We start from the raw sequence: 18,160 nt of genomic DNA, 5'->3' as shown, positions 1-18,160 counted from the left end.
AGTATGGTATTATACACTGGTGGTAGGGCTTTGTGCAAGCTCGTCTGGGTAGGTACCACCCACTCATCAGATATTCTACCGCAAAACAGCAATACTTGATATTGTTGTGTTCCGGTTTGAAGGGTGAGTGAGCCAGTGTAATTACAGGCACATAAAATCTTAGTTCCCAAGGTTGGTGGCGCATTGGCTATAAGCGATGGTTGACATTTCTTAGAATGCCAATGTCTAAGGGCGTTTGGTGACCACTTACCATCAGGTGGCCCATATGCTCGTCCACCTTCCTATTCTATAAAAAAAAAAAATAAGGATATGTATATTAATAAAGAACGATTTGCAGTCGAAAGGAATATGTAAATCTAAGGTTTCATTATCTTATTGGAATATGATATTTCTGTTCAGACAAAAATTCACTAGAAAATACATCCTTTAAAAATATAACAACAAAGACGAGACAGACACATCGAGATATTATATTATTATTGCATATCAAAAAGCTTATATTTGACGGACGCTGGAATAATATATCTGAGATTATTGGAAGCATCGTTGAAATGATGATGTTATATTGGTTTTTATTCATAAAATATTCACGATACAAGACTTTTATTTTAGCTCGTTGGAATTTCATATTTATTCATAGCTACCCGTACTGACTTTGCGCAGGCAAGTTTTTTTTTATAATAAGTTGATATAAAAAATTATTGATAAGGTTTAATAATAATATTTTGAGTATTATTTTATAAATAATATTATATATTATGTTGAATTGTTGAAAAAAATTCCCGGATCGATAATTTTAACTTCGTTTTAAAGGATATTTAAATACAGCATATTATATCCGTTCTGAAAATATAACCTATAATAACGTAAAAATTTCATATTAACCGGATTAGTATTATAATATAACTTACCTTCTCTAACTCGTCGCGAACGTTGCGTAAGCGTCGTGCGTCCTGCGAGTCGGGCGCGTCGTGCGCGCGCAGCTGCGTCTCCGCTTCACGCGCCGCGCGACCAAGCTCTTCCTCACGGGCCTGAACGAATAAACTTGTCATTTAATCTCGACGCTTACATATGCAAGGTAGAAGAACTGCGGATATGAGTATGTACAGATAAAAGAAATATATTTTTCCTCAAAAGCCTTAATAAATTAACCCTCCAAACCGGAGTCCAAAACTAATTATTGCATTTTAGCGGTAGAATATATGATCTGAGTGGGTGGTACCTACCCACAAAGCCCTAAGACCTAGTATGTGTAGTGCGGTGACCCACTATAGTATAATTTATTATACAATCATCGCAAAGAGGTTTTTAAAAAAATATGTTAAATCTTAACCACTGCAAAAAATTAATCTAAATTATATATATTTCTCTAACCCTGTTGTACAACACAAACCTCATAATTAAATTTTCTTCAATGTAATTGTGCAATATTATATTGATATTACATTCAAATTTTAATTGAAACCCGACACAACCGATACACGTAATACCTCATCTCCGTTCACAGCGTGTAATGCAACGCAAGGTCTACAGTCTACACAATAAATTTGTTTTACGACTGCGCAAGCCGACGCCGTGCAGCGCTTTCGTCCAAGTCCTGATGTAGCAATGCATATCATATATAAAATTTATACTAAATTCTAAGCTACATATATACTTTCACGAAAGACGCCATCTTGGATTTTTATCATGTAGAAATTCAGATAAATTTCAGTGCAATACAATAAAGTAACAAAGGTGGCCTAGTGATTAGAACGCGTGAATCTTAACCGATGATCGTGGGATCAAACCCGTGCAAGCACCACTGCATTTTCATGTGCTTAATTTGTGTATAAACACAAATTAAGGATATAGGAAAACATCCTGAGGAAATCAGCATGTGTCTAATTTCACTGAAATTCTGCCACATGTGTATTCCAGCAAACCGCATCCTCTTCAAAAAAAGGAAAAGAGGCCTAAGCTCAGCGGTGGGACATTCACCGGCTGTTACATATTACTTTTACAATAAAATAAACTCAAGTTAATCTTTCCGTAAAGCAATAATAACCTTTCAATAAAGTAACTTTAATAGCAGAAATCCACATAATAAAGTAAACACATACTTTTATATATATATATATATAGCGCAAGATCGGAATCCTTGGGGGAGGCCTTTGTCCAGCAGTGGACGTCTTTCGGCTGATATGATGATGATGATGATACTTTTATTTTAACAATGGGCCATTAAAATATTTCTTAAACTGCCAATGCACCGACTGATGCCAATTATCGGATTTTTGGTACATCCCTTGTGTTTGTAATAACACTGGCAGAGTTAATCTATATTTTTTTTTCGATTAAAAAAAAATCACAACAGGACAACCAGACAACCTAATGGCAACCTAATGTAATAAGGATGATATATATATATATATATTATAATATAACAAAGTAAAAAAAAAATTGGTCTACACAACACACCTCCATAGAAGAGCTCCGGAGAAAAAGACCAGCTGCAGTGGTTAGAATGTTGTAACAATAAATGTAACTATTTAATAACCACTGTAGCGCCCACAACGTCAGAAATTGTATTCGCATGTAAATAAAGAATTAAAGATTGAAAAAAGGCACGGGCAACTTTGAGCCCGTGGATGTAGTTTTTTTTTTATAGAATAGGAAAGCGGACGAGCATATGGGCCACCAGATGGTAAGTGGTCACCAACGCCCATAGACATTGGCATTGTAAGAAATGTTAACCATCGCTTACATCACCAATGCGCCACCAACCTTGGGAACTAAGGTGTTATGTCCCTTGTGCCTGTAATTACACTGGCTCACTCACCCTTCAAACCGGAACACAACAATACCAAGTACTGCTGTTTGGCGGTAGAATATCTGATGAGTGGGTGGTATCTACCCAGATGAGCTTGCACAAAGCTCTACCACCAGTTAGTTAAATTAAAAAAAAAAAACCTAATGGGCAACAACATACCTCACTTTATTCAAGTTCTTAGAATCATTTTTGAATCGTCATTTAACATGCGTAGTTACTAATTTTCGATTAATTACAAAGCTATATTAATTAAATACAAGTTAATTATTACTATGCATGAAAATCAATTCGCACTGTAAGATGCACTAGCAACTTCCCTATATTACAAAATGCGTTTTCTACCGCGAAATCTAAATTATTTTCCCTCGAACCACACAAGCTCAGCAATATAGCTCCGTAAATATTATTTATATTTACAAATACATATATACAAATCTGAAGGCGATTTTAATCAAAGTGAAGATAAACAAAACTTAGATTTACATATTCAATGCGTTTTGCTAATAACTCTGCTATATTTTGCACTACAACGACTGTTTTTAATGATATATATAATAATTATAATAATAATAATAATAATTTCCTCCAGACCGATTTCGGCCACGGCGGCCAATCTCAAGAAAGATTAGCCAACTAGGCAGAAGATTTTATAGTGCACAAGTGTGTGCGTAAACACAGGTGCACTCTCTATTCGCTAACACTCATAATCCGATGGGACAGCAATCCGACACGACCGGAAAGAGTTCAGGCGCAGGACCAACGGCTTTACGTGCTTTCCGAGCCACGTGAGTGTCCATACTTCCAACTTCCAGAGTCCGGGCTGCTACTGAGAATTTTCTGACAGAAACACTCAATAACTTTTTATTGGCCCCACCTGGAAATTGGAATAATTATCTCTTCGAATTTACTATTATTATTATATCAAATTTAATTTTACTTTAAAAATTCCGATAACAACTTCGCCGACTTTCAAACCTATGACACCTACAGTACCTGCGACTTGTTTGGGATACACCGTTCCTACTGGCATCATATTGTATGTTTGTTTATTTAAAACAGGAAGCGGACGGGAAAGGCCTGATAGTAATGGTCATTTCATTATCAATGCGCCACCAACCTTGGGAACTTAGATGTAATGTCCCTTTTGACTGTTGTTGTTGGCTCACTCACCCTCCCAACCGGAACACGACGATACTATTGGTTCCTGGTGTTTGAATTTATGATTAATGAGTGGTACCTACCCACCAACTACTCCTGAAACCTAAATAATAGACAATAGATTCCAAAGTAATAATTTAAAAAAATCTAAAGAAATATTAAAGATAAAGCTAATTTCGTTACAAATTATATCGTGCAGTTTAATAAACGGTCCGTTTAAATTTCGAACCGTCACAATAGCTATTAAACCTCGTCTAGCAAGTTAAATGTGCACGCAGAACCGCAACATCGTTCAAATGAAAAGCGAATTGTTACGAAAACGATGAAACTGCGAACGTTGCATTTGATGCATAATAATGTTTTTGTCCTTGCCGAATGCAAACGAACGAATACGAGCGAATGAATGTATACTTAAATTCGTTATCGTTCTACATTCTCAATTCCTTTTTACGAAAGACATGACTGCAAAAATTGCTTTATCGTAAATATTTATTGATTATAAGATTAAGTAAATATTTTTTTGTATAATAGTTTTTTTTTCCGTTTCTCCTAATATGTGTATATTTATAATACTAGTTAACTTTACAAAACAAATTACCTCGAATTATGAAAAATCAATACGTACGCGAGTTCATTTACATATATATATTTACATACATACATACATATATATATATATATATATATATATATATATGTATGTAAATATATATATATATATATATATATATATATATATATATATATATATATATATAGATTTAGAGAAGAGTGGCAGATTTTCATACGACTCATACATTGCCTTGAACTCTGAATCGTTTCTTGAAAAATCAGAATTAAAAAACATACAATACAATTTGACTAAAACATTTTACGTGAGGCATATATATATATATATATATTTAATAGAATTATTTCTGTATTAATAGTAAGCATTTATAATATTATTACTCATGAACATTCAGGACCTTACTTCTGAACTTTATTTCAGAACATAGTAGCAACATTACCATGATTACATCAATTAAAGTGCCTTAATCAAGACTTTATAATAGTTATAAAACCGGGTGTAACCGCGTGACGACTACCGAAAATCAGCCACATCACACCCTTTTCAAGCCACGCCTCACGTAAAATGTATTAGTTAAATTGTATTGTATGTTTTTTAATTCTGATTTTTCAAGAAACGATTCAGAGTTCAAGGCAATGTATGAGTCGTATGAAAATCTGCCACTCTTCTCTAAAACATGTGGAAGAATTTCATTGATATTAGACACGAAAGTTTCCTCACGATATTTTCCTTCATCACCAAAGATGAGATGCATTGTAAACACAAATTAAACACTTGAAAATTTGTGGTGCTTGTATGGACTTAAACCGCAATCATAGATGGGCCATCTCGACACTTTAATCGAAATTAGACACTAATTCCACGCTTTTTTATCTATCTGCAGATTTTTTAATTTAAATTATTCATCTCAAAACTGTTATTAGACGATTGTTTTATTTGTCGGGCATAATTGCGAAACTGGATAGATTTTGATGAAACATCGAACAGTTATAGCATGAACCCCCATCAACCCATATAATTTACACCTAAAAGAAAACCAGGGCAAAGTCAAAAATAATATGCATATATTATTTACCTCAAATCTCTTAGATGAACAGAAACACAAAACATACATAAATATATATCGATACACCTTTGTTCGCATTTACAGAAAAAATACTCAGAGTATAAATCGTTAAATCGTTAAATTAAACTTTTCCTTTGAAAATTCACTCGTGAAATATACAAATCCTTAAACAAAACGGACACTCTCTGAAAAGCCGTACGAAAGACTAAGACCGGTAATATGTACAGTTTTCATTGACTCTATCATTTGAAAACTTTATTGAGACAGAGAATTTTGGCTTTTGCAGCTTTAAGCTTTACGTTGAATATCGTTCGAGTTTTATACGCAGATAAGTCATTTAGGTTTTGAAGTAAAAACAGAAGATAGGACAGGAATATTCTCATGGCTTCAGAAATAGCTCGCGCGTGCGAGGTGCGTTAATTAATATATTTTACTTATGCACAAATAAATTATTAGGCAACATTTGGAAAAAATATTTCTTTTACATACAATAAACTGAGGCAAGATATTTTATTCGGAGTAATTATTTATTAATTTTGAGCAATAAATCAATCCAATCAAATTATTCTTTATTCATTTACGCTAATTAGGGCAGTTTTAAATCGTCATGTATACAGTATTGAATTAAATGTAAAGCTACCACCGGAATGTGGAATTCGGAATGTACATTCATTTTTCATGAATTCACAATTTTCATCCATTTCATCCATTTAATTAAGATGTAAATTCAATACAATTAAATTAAAATTGAATGTTATTAAAATACTTATGTTAATATAATGCCTTAATTTTGAACTAAGTAATAATTGTACAACCATTTCTGTAACGCTGTATTTCTGTAACGCTAATAAAATAAAACAAATCGATGGTAAAGAGTTACCATTAAGTTTCTCTCGAGATCTTCTTGTTAGAATCTACATTCCAAACAGATTGCTACCGGTTTTCTAATACTTTAATTTCACATTTATTTATTTATTTTATATTATAGGTCGGCGGACGAGCATATGGGCCACCTGATGGTGAGTGGTCACCAAAGCCCATAGACATTGGCGATGTAAGAAATGTTAACTATCCCTTACATAGCAAATGCACCAACAACCTTGAGAACTAAGATATTATGTCCCTTGTGCCTGTAATTACACTGGTTCACTCACCCTTCAAACCGGAACACAACAATACCAAGTACTGCTGTTTAGCGGTAGAATATCTTATGAGTGGGTGGTACCTACCCAGACGAGACGGAATATTATGTATGTATATATATATATATATACATAATATTCCGTCCGCTCCAACTTCACTTAGTCATGAAATTTCCATCACCGATTATCTATTACTAACGCGTTTCGCAAACAATAACGTAACGTTTTACGTTTAGAATTATACTGTGTGAAATAGTTGTCTGCACCACAATAAAATACCGGCATAAGATATTTGCCAGATCATAAAGTGCGTTTCCACTGAGATATTTGATATATTTGTTTGTTGTTTGCAATTTTTGGAGAAGTTCGCGTTTGGTATAATTCTGCAATATATGTAGTCATCAACCGTCATGATACTCTCTTAAGCGTTTCCATAAATACCAACATTTCGGCTAATCTCAAGAGAAATCAACTGCACAGGACATTTTTTTTTAGAATAGGACGGCGGACGAGCACATGGGCCACCTGATGGTAAATAGTCACCAACGCCCAGACATTGGCATTGTAAGAAATGTTAACCATCGTTTACATCACCAATGCGCCACCAACCTTGGGAACTAAGATGTTATGTCCCTTGTGCCTGTAATTACACTGGCTCACTCACCCTTCAACTCTACCCTTCAGTGTAGCGTATCATACCATATTATAGTGCACAAGTGTGTGCGAAAACACAGGCACTCGCCATTTACTCATAATCTAATATGACACCGGTAGTGGTCACATTGCCAGCAAACGAAAAGAACTCAGACATCAACCACACACAAAACATAAATTTCTTTTATACTTCATAAATTCCATTGTTATTTTTAAAGATATGTAATTTTGGACGTAGATCATAATTGGCTTGCATCGCATAAACAATGTGAGAGCTTTGAAATAACCGTGATGATTGGTGATGTTTTAAGGAGTATACAGTAACAGTAACAGCCTGTTAATGTCCCACTACTGGGCTAAGGCCTCCTCTCTCTTTTGAGGAGAAGGTTTTGGAGCTTATTCCACCACGCTGCTCCAATGCGGGTTGGTAGAATACACATGTGGCAGGGTTTCAATAAAATTAGACACATGCAGGTTTCCTCACGATGTTTTCCTTCACCGTCAAGCACGAGATGAATTATAAACACAAATTAAGCACATGAAAATTCAGTGGTGCTTGCCTGGGTTTGAACCCACGATATCGGTTAAGATTCAAGCGTTCGAACCACTGAGCCATCTCGGCTTTTAAGGAGTATACACTATACAAATATGAAATAGAGTTATGAAGATAAGAAAAATATAAATACATTTTTTATCTAACGAGACAGAAGAAAAACATACAATAACTGCGAGGCCGATACTTCCTCTCCACGTGAAGAGCTTTTTAATGCGTGTCTGTGGAAACACATGAGGCAGAATTTCATCCGACAGATGGTGATTTATTTCACGATTGCACGAGATGAATCAAAAACACAAATTAAGAGCACGAAAACTCAATTTTGTTTGAAAATTTTGATTAAGATTCACGCGTTTAGCGATGTTTAATCCGATTCTAATCTTAAACCAACATTATTTATGATTGCCGAAATTGTACCTATTTGTATAAAGAAAACCGTCCCTAATTTCTTTTTGATCTCACAGTCGCGTCGCCACGTACGAATGTCACAACAAACTGCTATTTAAAGCGCTCTAGAAATAAAGCCATGCTATTAATAAAATTCTTTTCAAATTCAATTTGTTCACGTGTGCTTGTGATATGTTTTAATTATATTTTATAAATCGTATCAAATGACCAAAATAAACTTCTTATAATATTATTACATTTTTAATAAATATTTAAATTATTAAAATAATTGATTCGGTAGGTATAAGGGTAAGGTTAAAAGTTATATAGTTTAACTGTATGGTGTTTTTATAGTTTACTAGTGTTCGCCCGCATGTTAGGTAAGGGATGATTTTGGGGGGAACTTACAAAAAAGCCTATGCCCTTCCTCTGCGTTCATGCTTGTTTCATACCAAATTTCATCAAAATCATTCATATATCAAATACATTGAAAGCGTTAAGGCAAAAGAAGGAATTCGTCATACTAAATTAAAAATAAAAAATGAATTAATAATAGACATTAATGTTTTTCTTTGTATCGTATTGGTGTATTATTTTAACAAAAAATTAAAGAGGCATTCCAACGCATGCAAAGTACTAGCTAGTATACCACCATTTACATTATCCGGGTAATAGAACGAGGGACATAACGAAATAAAACCCTTCATTTTCGCTTAGGATATAATACCGTGGCCCGATCCAAATAATTTCCTGCTGCCAATTCAAGTCATCAACCCGTCCCCATGGGCTCGCTTCCGTGTACCAGACGAACGAATGAACCGTGTCGCGAATGAAAGTTTATCATTCGTTCGTTGCCTAAGTTTAGCAGACTTGGATATTCCCGGCGGTGAATCGATCTCGAGAAATTGAAAAACGAGGAAATGTTTTTACGAATTAATAAATATTTTTTTATATATTTGTGCTTAATATAGGTATCATTTTAAACATTGGTGTATTCAGTTCGGTGGTAGGGTGTTTCATATTCAGACGTACCACCCAACCACCGAGATGGTGGGCAAGTCGAAATGGCCCAGTGGTAAGAACGTGTGAATCTTAACCGATGAACGTGAGCTCAAACCCGGGCAAGGACCTCTGCATTTTCATGTACTTAATTTGTGTTTATAATTCATCTCGTGCTTTTCGGTGAAGGAAAACATCGTGAGGAAACCTGCATGTGTCTAATTTCATCGAAATTCCTCCACATGTGTATTCCACCAACCCGCATTGGAGCAGCGTGGTGGAATAAGCTCCAAATCTTCTCCTTAAAAAGGGAGAGGAAACCTTAGCCCAGCGTTGCGACATTTACAGGCTGTTACTTACTTTACTTTAATTTTGCATTATTTAAGTTTTAAAATATTTTATAAGCCTAAGTCTGCGTTGCTATCGAAAAAAGCCTGTTTAAGCTTTGTCAAATTTTAAACCATGTCGTGTCTGCATCAAGAAAAGTGAAGTTATTTGTATTCCAAAATCAATTGTAACTGTGAATTTTTTGTTTGATTATCATATTGTTTTGTGGACCAATAAACATGAAATGAAAAATACATATAAGCTAACTCCATTTGCTACAGAACATTGTACGTGAAATTTTAATTGTCTTTATTTATTTAAAATAGCAATAAAACAGGTTCTTTGAAATATTTTGTAATAAAAAAAACATCTACCAAATAACACACACAACGAACTAACTTTACAGCTGAAGATAGATTCATTCGAAGTTCGCATAATATCGGGCCAATAATAGTTGAGTTTTAAGTCGAGAATTTCTCAGTAACTAGCGAACTTGGCTGTTATAATCCCTCAATGCTCACTTGGTCTATCGGTTCTTTGCCTTATATCTATTCAGAAGTGTCAGATTAACGTTCCTTTAGACTATGAAGGTAAGGAAATAGTAAATGTACTCGTGTTTACGCACACACTTGTGCATTGTAATAATAAATAATAATAATAATATCCTGGGACCTTTTTCACACACGGCCATCTGATCCCAAATTAAGTTTGTACAGAGCTTGTGCTAAATTTGGAAACCAGGCAACTGATATACTACATATACTACTTTTTTTTGTAAATACTCAGACTCACGACAAACATACATGTTCATGCACACAAATATCTGTCCTGGGTGGGAATTGAACCCACAACCTTCGGCGTGAAAGGCAAGTATCTACCAACCACGCCAACCGGCTCATATTATATTACATTATATGTCCAGTTAGGCAATCTCGGTTGAAAATCGTTATCATATTTATTGAGATTTTATTGGACTAAACTAAATAAATATACTAGTCGACCTTAACACACACACACACACACACACACACACACACACACACACACACACACACACAAAACGCTAAGTGTATATACATATACAATATAAATATATATTCATTTATATATGTTATACTGTAAAAATAGAGAGTGCATCTGTTTCTACACACGCCTGTCGATTGAATACATCTTAAGTTATTACGTATATGTTATTCGAATCGCATGGAATATGTAAATATAGGTAGCAAATGTAAATAAGGTTTGTTTGTTTATCTTTACTCCTTACTCGATTAGAACAACGTATTATGAAAATAGAAAACAGACAAGTCTTTGAGAGAGGCCGATTGAAATTCGTTCAATGTATATATATATATATACATACATCTATAACTTAGCAATATTCACTTCAAGCTTATAATAAAAAATATCAGAACTAGGGGACGTCGTAACGTTGCACAACGTGACTGACGCCAAAAGTGTTCCAGGATGTATATATATATACATATATTTATATATTTAAGCTATAAGACTTAAATATACTGATAAATGTAAAGCTTTTATAAATATTCTGTATTTATAAAAGCTTCTTTGTTCTTTCATAACGAATAACGTTAGAATTATAATGACTTATCATATTCAAGGTAAGGGAAAAAATTCCGGCGAATGAAAGAATGAACGAAATTAAGAAAGTAAAGTTATTTTTTTTTTAATTTAACTTCGGTACTTGTACGCAAAATATTCTGCCTATGTCACTTGCGAGAGAGCACGAATAAGGACGTTGAAAAAAAACGTACGATTAATCTATTGCGTGAAAAAGAAGTTAAGATGAATCAAGAATTTTAAAAAATCTCTTCGTGTTACTCTGTAATTATTATACATTAAATGTTATATCACAATAACAAGCAGTGGGACATTCACAGGCTGTTACGGATTACGGAAATGTTATATCTTTGCATATTCAAAATTATATATTTTTTAAACCGATATATCAATAATCAACATATTTTATTTATCATTCAGACAATAACAGCCTGTGAATGTCACACTGCTGGGCTCAGGCCTCCTCTCCCTTTTGTGGAGAAGGTTTGGAGCTTATTCCACCACGCTGCTCGAATGCGGGATGGTAGAATACACATGTGGCAGAATTTCAATGAAATTAGACACAGGCGGGTTTCCTCGCGATGTTTTCCTTCACCGTCAAGCACGAGATGAATTATAAACACGAATTAAAATTAATTAATATGAAAATTCAGTGGTGCTTGACCGGGTTTAAACCCACAATCATCGGTTAAGAGTCACGCGTTCTTACCACTAGGCCATTTATTTATATATTAATGTTATTAATATCACTATTCCTTTTATATCAGTACTAAAAATGTATATAAAATTTCCTTATTCGCATATATAGATTGGAAATACAAAATCCTACCTATTACAAGCAGAGGTTCGGTGATTCACAGGATTATTGCACCATGCCATATGATAAATTAGGCAATGAAGAAAAAAACAAATAGCCATATAATGATAATAGTATTTTGTAAAACGGAACCTTAAAATCACACGAATAAATGGTTCCCTTGAATAAACGTCCCGATCGCAGAGACAACTTCCGGCGGCGCCTTTCACTTCCTATCTCGTCGCAGTCGAATATTCCATTTCGAAACCATATTTCGTATTTTTTTACTTGAACTTGTTCGAAAATTATCTTACGACCAATATTATTTATTATACTGGCAATCCGCTTCTTTGCACGGGGGATATGCTTTTTTTATATAAAATAGGAAGACGAACGAGCATATGGGCCACCTGATGGTAAGTGGTCACCAAACGCCCTTAGACATTGGCATTGTAAGAAATGTCAAGCATCGCTTACATAGCCAATGCGCCACCAACCTTGGGAACTAAGATTTTATGTCCCTTGTGCCTGTAATTACACTGGCTCACTCACCCTTCAAACCGGAACACACTTACTGGTGGTAGGGCTTTGTGCAAGCTCGTCTGGGTAGGTACCATCCACTCATCAGATATTCTACCGCAAAACAACAGTACTTGGTATTGTTGTGTTTCGGTTTAAAGAGTGAGTGAGCCAGTGTAATTACAGACACATGGGACATAAAATCGTAGTTCCAAAGGTCAGTGGCGCATTGGCGATAGTTAACATTTCTTAAAATGCCAATGTCTATGGGCGTTGGAGACCACTTACCATCAGGTGGCCCATATGCTCGTCCGCCTACCTATACTATAAAAAAAACATTATTATTATTATTATTTTTAATTTTCTAACTGAATATTTGATTATTCATGATTGATCTGATTTTAAATAATCATTTGTAGTTGTATGACAATTATAATATATAAATGAATAAATTAAGTAAAAGAAGAAAACAAAATAGGACTTTATTAAACAACATTAAATTCTAAATTTAAATAGCAATACTTGAACAAAAGGTTACTTTAAAAGGACATCCAATGAAAAATGATTAAATTTACGATGTCTAGTCAGCGGACGGACAAAGTTTAGGAATAACGTGCAATGTCTGAAACGGACGCACGGAATGGGCTTATCCGTAGCGGGAAACGGAGCCGCCCATGATACGACATTTACCCTTTACAAATAAAAACAATGCTTGTTTCAACACGACCGCTAACTTTAAACTTTATAGACTCTGTAATACGAACTAAATAGCTGTAAAGTTTGTTCAAATATTTGTTTCCAACAAATAAATTGTTTACAGTTTAATTCGAACTCTATTATCGGTGTAATAGAGTCGATTCTTGTATGATTCAATGTTTGTATACTCCTGGCGTACAGCCAGAGTCATGGGTAAGCCAAAACTGTGACAGTATGAGTTTCACATTGCAAATACACAATACTACCATCTTATGTTGTCAAATGACCATCTCGAGTTGTTGAGTAAATATTTCGCTGTACGGAACAAGTGTTTGCTCTTCTTATAGGATTAATTTATATACTTAGAAATGTTATAAGCTACTCGTTAAAAACACTCCTTTGTAATTTATAAATATCAAACTTTTATGTCTGTGATATATGGCCGTTATAATAAAGTAATATAAGATGCGTTCTATATTTAAATTTAAAATATTTTAGTTTAAATCGTTCTTGCTATATTTGAGTTAAATAAGGCATATATAGTTGCATTTTTAAGTTAATACAATATATAAAAATATGAATTTTAAAAGCGTCTTTGCTGAAGATTTCTTTATATTTATTCCTGTTGAAAGTGAAAATGGTTCATGACACAATTGTTTGTTTGAATAAAAATATTTATTCGAGTTGAATTTGTTAAAAAAAAATGGTAGCTCGTCTGTTATAACGATGACAAAACCCTTCAAACCGGAACAAAGAAATGGAGTATAAAGTAAGTTTAATTTTAATATTATACCGATTACAATACTCATTTTTCAATATTAAGATAATCTTCGTTTTAAGATTGGAATTACAATTCTTATTTAAAAAATATATTTTTGCACTAGTTGGCAAATATTTTAGTTAATTTAACAAAGTAAAAAAATTTCAAATCAAATCAAAATATTATTATTCAAATAGACTTTTACTTTATAGCGCCACAGTGTGTATTAAACAACCATGTTCACGTGTATGAAACACTAATATATCGTGGGAGGATCTGTAGGCTGTAGCTAGTTTATAATAAATACTTACTTTTACGAGACTGAGTCGTATGGCCAGACTGGTGTGGTCGGAGGGGTTCGCGCTCGTCGTGAGCAGCAACTCGCGCACACTGCGGAGAGCGGACTCCGCAGCACCCCCATTACCCGCACTAATCGCACCAACTGAATTGTTGTTCTTAGTGGCTTCGGAGAATCTATTGTTAAATAACATATCGTTTATATATGTAAATAAGTATTTCATGAAAATTCAATGGAATTAATAATATTGCTATTTTCTTCAAATACTAAGATTATTTTTTATGTTAGAATCAAATCAAATCGTCTATAATCTATACTATGCAAATAGAACAAAACGAAGAATATATCGTCGTAGATTAGTTCAAGAGAGGCGGACCGGTGGCGGGCGGCGTGGCGCGCGCGCAGCGTGTGCGCGTCGAGCTGGTCGCGCACGGCGGCCGCGAGCGCGCCCCCGCACGCGCGCAGCACGACGCGCCCGAGCGCGCTGATCTCGTTGGCCTCGCGCTGCCGGGCGCGCACCTGCACGGAGCGACACCGTCACACACTCCACTGGCTCACTCGCCCTCCCAAACGGAACAACCGTACGTAGTATTAGTCGGTGTTTGAAGAAATCTCAGATGAAAATAAAACAGACGGCTTTCAAATAATTTACTTGTTCTTTTTTTGCCTTTCCTCTCCCATAAAGATGAACGAGGTCGCCTCTTAAAGATCTTTCATTGCGCACAAACTTTGATTATTGTACTATAAAGGTTGTTATGCTTTATGATTATTTATATTGCATAAAAACCTGTTTATCCAAATCTTCCAGCTGTTGTTGTGTGACATTCCCATTCGCAGCTGCATCCAGGTCTCGTTCCAGTGCATCCAATGCTTCTCCCCCCTTTTCTAATGCCGCATAGAGTGCCGCCCATGATGACTGGCAACGTGACCACCTAGATATAAAGTTTTTTTTTTATTTGCTAATTAATACCCATATTGAACAAAACGTATTCGACGGTTTTAAGAAAAAAAGAAAATTTATAAAACAGTTTGCCTATTAGTCTTAATGAGTCAAACTTAGTTCCTACACTTCAACCTAGTTTTTAAACAAACGTTTTTAATATTTTCAATGAAAATGTGAAACATAAAGGATAGCGGGAATAATCTATGCTAAAAATCACAGAATATCATTTCAACAATTCTAATTATTTGAGTTTGATCCCCAGACCCAAACATTTAAAATATTTCATTTTTTACCAAACTTGGCATATTTTAGGAGATTTAAGCTCATTTACTAATGTGTAGAAATGCTCCAAAACCTAATTAATATTACTTCTATTTGAGGTTCAATATGACAAAAATCTTTATATATACATATAAATAGTACGGTAATAACAACCCCACCTGAAAAAACACTTTAGCACAATTTCATTTTAAGAGGTAGGTCCTCATCCCCTTAATTTTCAAAACTTCATTCAATCGAATCGTTCAAAGTGTCGTTCTCTCATGAACACCGTACAAATAAATATGGGATTAGACAAGCATGTCACTGCTAACGCCCTTATATATTTTATTAAAATGCCGCAAGCGACGGATATTGCTAGTTATATAAAAAATGGAAAAGTCGCGTCACTGCGCTCAGAGAAAAGAAAAAATAAACAATTGAATATTATATACGTTTTCGTGAATTCTTTCCGAAGCGATTACCGTTAAATTCAAGGAAGCGCAAAAGTTTATATAGATTTTACATTGAATACGTATCGGTATTAATATTTAGATTATTATATTATTAAGTTGGCAACACTAACATATATGTCTTGTCATATGTCAAAAAAGAATAAGTTTTAAGACTAAGACTATTGGTTTGAAGATTGAATATATAAATAACCAGCTAAACGTTACTTTACTACGATAGATAAGAAAAAAATGTATTTTGGACAGGATTTGCGTAAAATCCGCTCTTAGTGAGCGTCTAAGTCGGGGAAGGAGTAACTGTGTCAAATTTCAAGTTAGTTGGGCTAATAAATATATATATATATATATATATATATATATATATATATATAAAAAATAGATAAAAGACTTAAAACTAATCCCCTTCTTATAATTTATATGGTATATTTACTTTTTTAAGTATAATAGCGATGATGACTTTTCGGAGTGCTTTTATTTTATAGTTAGACACGTAGATTATCTTGTAGAGATAATAATTAAAAAAAATAGAATAATTCATTTAATGTTTCAATTTCCCGCCGAAACGATCCAAGCTGTCACGTGATCCTGATGCAACATTCAATAAACTAAATGACCACCACAAACAACTTGACAGCTCGACAGCTTGTCTCGTTTGAGTTTTTTATGTTATAGGTAGGCGGATCAGCAAATGGGCCACCTGATATTAAGTGGTCACCACTGCCCATATTGGTGCCGTAAGAAATATTAACCATTCCTTACATCACCACAAAGCGCCATCAACCTTTCAAGGAACGAAGATTTTATGTACCTGTATTTACGCTGGCTCTCTCATCCTTCAAACCAGAACGCAATAATACTAAATATTGCCGTTGGGCGGTAGAATTTCTGATGAGAGGGTGGTACCTACCCAGACATACTTGCACATAGTTCTACCTCCTAATATATCCAACACAATGACATTCATCCCATAATACAATATTACCTGTCGTGCCTCTCCTTATAAGCTTCGAGCAATGCAGTCCACTCGGCGCGCAGTTTGTCTCGCACGCGTTTAACTTGCTCGCTCGCGGTCTTCCGAGATGCAAAGGAGTATGAGTTTTCGATATCATCCACGGACACCTGGATGTCTTCCATTGACGCTTTTATTCTCTATTACCGGGAATTTAAATGTTAACTATGTGTTTTTTGTTTTTAGTCGCCACGTAAAAGTCAGGCTAATTAGAATTTGGACCACAAAGTTAATTATATAACAGGACGTTTGTAAAAAGTAAAGTAACAGCCTGTTAATGTCCCACTGCTGGGCTAATGCCTCCTCTCCCTTTTGAGGAGAAGGTTTGTACACACATACAAGTAAAATGTTTATAATTGAAAATGTTGTTGTTTTTTTTCTTTTTATTATGAAATACTATACTGTTAGATTAATTCAAGTAAATATTATTATATATATTTTGTTAATATAATTATTGTGTAATTTAAGTACGATTTTGCTATGAATAGTGTTAAAATAAACTTAAATATACGCAAATTATTTTCTTATTTAAATTTTGATGTAAGAAATGTTAACCATCGCCTACATCGCCAATGCGCCACCAACCTTGGGTACTAGGATGTTACGTCCCTTGTGCCTGTAATTACACTGGCTCACTCAACCTTCAGACCGGAACCCAACAAAACCAAGTACTGCTGTTTTGCGGTAGAATATCTGATGAGGGGGTAGGACCCACCCAGACGAGCTCGCACAAAGATCTATCAGCAAATATCCGAGCAAACCGAGTTAGTAAGCGTATAAGTGTCCGCACCGCGAGCGCGTCCTGCTGCAGCGGGAAGTCGTCGTAGTCGCGCGCGCCCAGCGGCGCCGCCCGCAGCGCGCCCAGCGCGGCCGCGACGGCCTCGCGCGCGCGGTTGGCGCGCGTCACGAACTCGCCGTTGCGCGCCTCGTTGCTCTCCTGGACAAAAGTTATCGATGATCCGACCTTCTGTTAACTCTTAACCTTCTTCTAATGTTCTACCTCTTGTTTGAGTCGAATGAATTGTATTTAAGATCATTTTATTAGGCATATTGTTAATTTGCAATTTATATTTAATTATATATCTGGTGATTCGTACACGTAGATAAGAGTCACGCTAAGTAACGCTAGAATCTACATTCCAAACTGATATGCTT

At 34.9% G+C, this 18,160-nt stretch overlaps 1 protein-coding gene across 2 annotated transcripts in view; it reads right to left on the bottom strand.

Moving 5' to 3' along the window:
- Positions 1-18,160, bottom strand: part of LOC126776464 (dystrophin, isoforms A/C/F/G/H) — a 568,446-nt gene that overhangs the window by 504,196 nt on the left and 46,090 nt on the right. For both annotated transcript variants that reach the window (XM_050498980.1, XM_050498981.1), the window contains exons 30-35: positions 17,796-17,942; positions 16,979-17,145; positions 15,110-15,254; positions 14,699-14,841; positions 14,336-14,498; positions 912-1,031 (exon numbers count right to left, since the gene is read on the bottom strand). In XM_050498980.1, the coding sequence (XP_050354937.1) occupies positions 912-1,031; positions 14,336-14,498; positions 14,699-14,841; positions 15,110-15,254; positions 16,979-17,145; positions 17,796-17,942 (885 nt within the window). The remainder of the gene's footprint in view (positions 1-911; positions 1,032-14,335; positions 14,499-14,698; positions 14,842-15,109; positions 15,255-16,978; positions 17,146-17,795; positions 17,943-18,160) is intronic.

Source organism: Nymphalis io, chromosome 20, assembly GCF_905147045.1.
Source record: "Nymphalis io chromosome 20, ilAglIoxx1.1, whole genome shotgun sequence".
Lineage (NCBI taxonomy): Eukaryota > Metazoa > Arthropoda > Insecta > Lepidoptera > Nymphalidae > Nymphalis > Nymphalis io.
The sequence above is the reverse complement of the archived record's forward strand: the minus strand, read 5'-3'. Positions and strand labels throughout refer to the sequence as shown.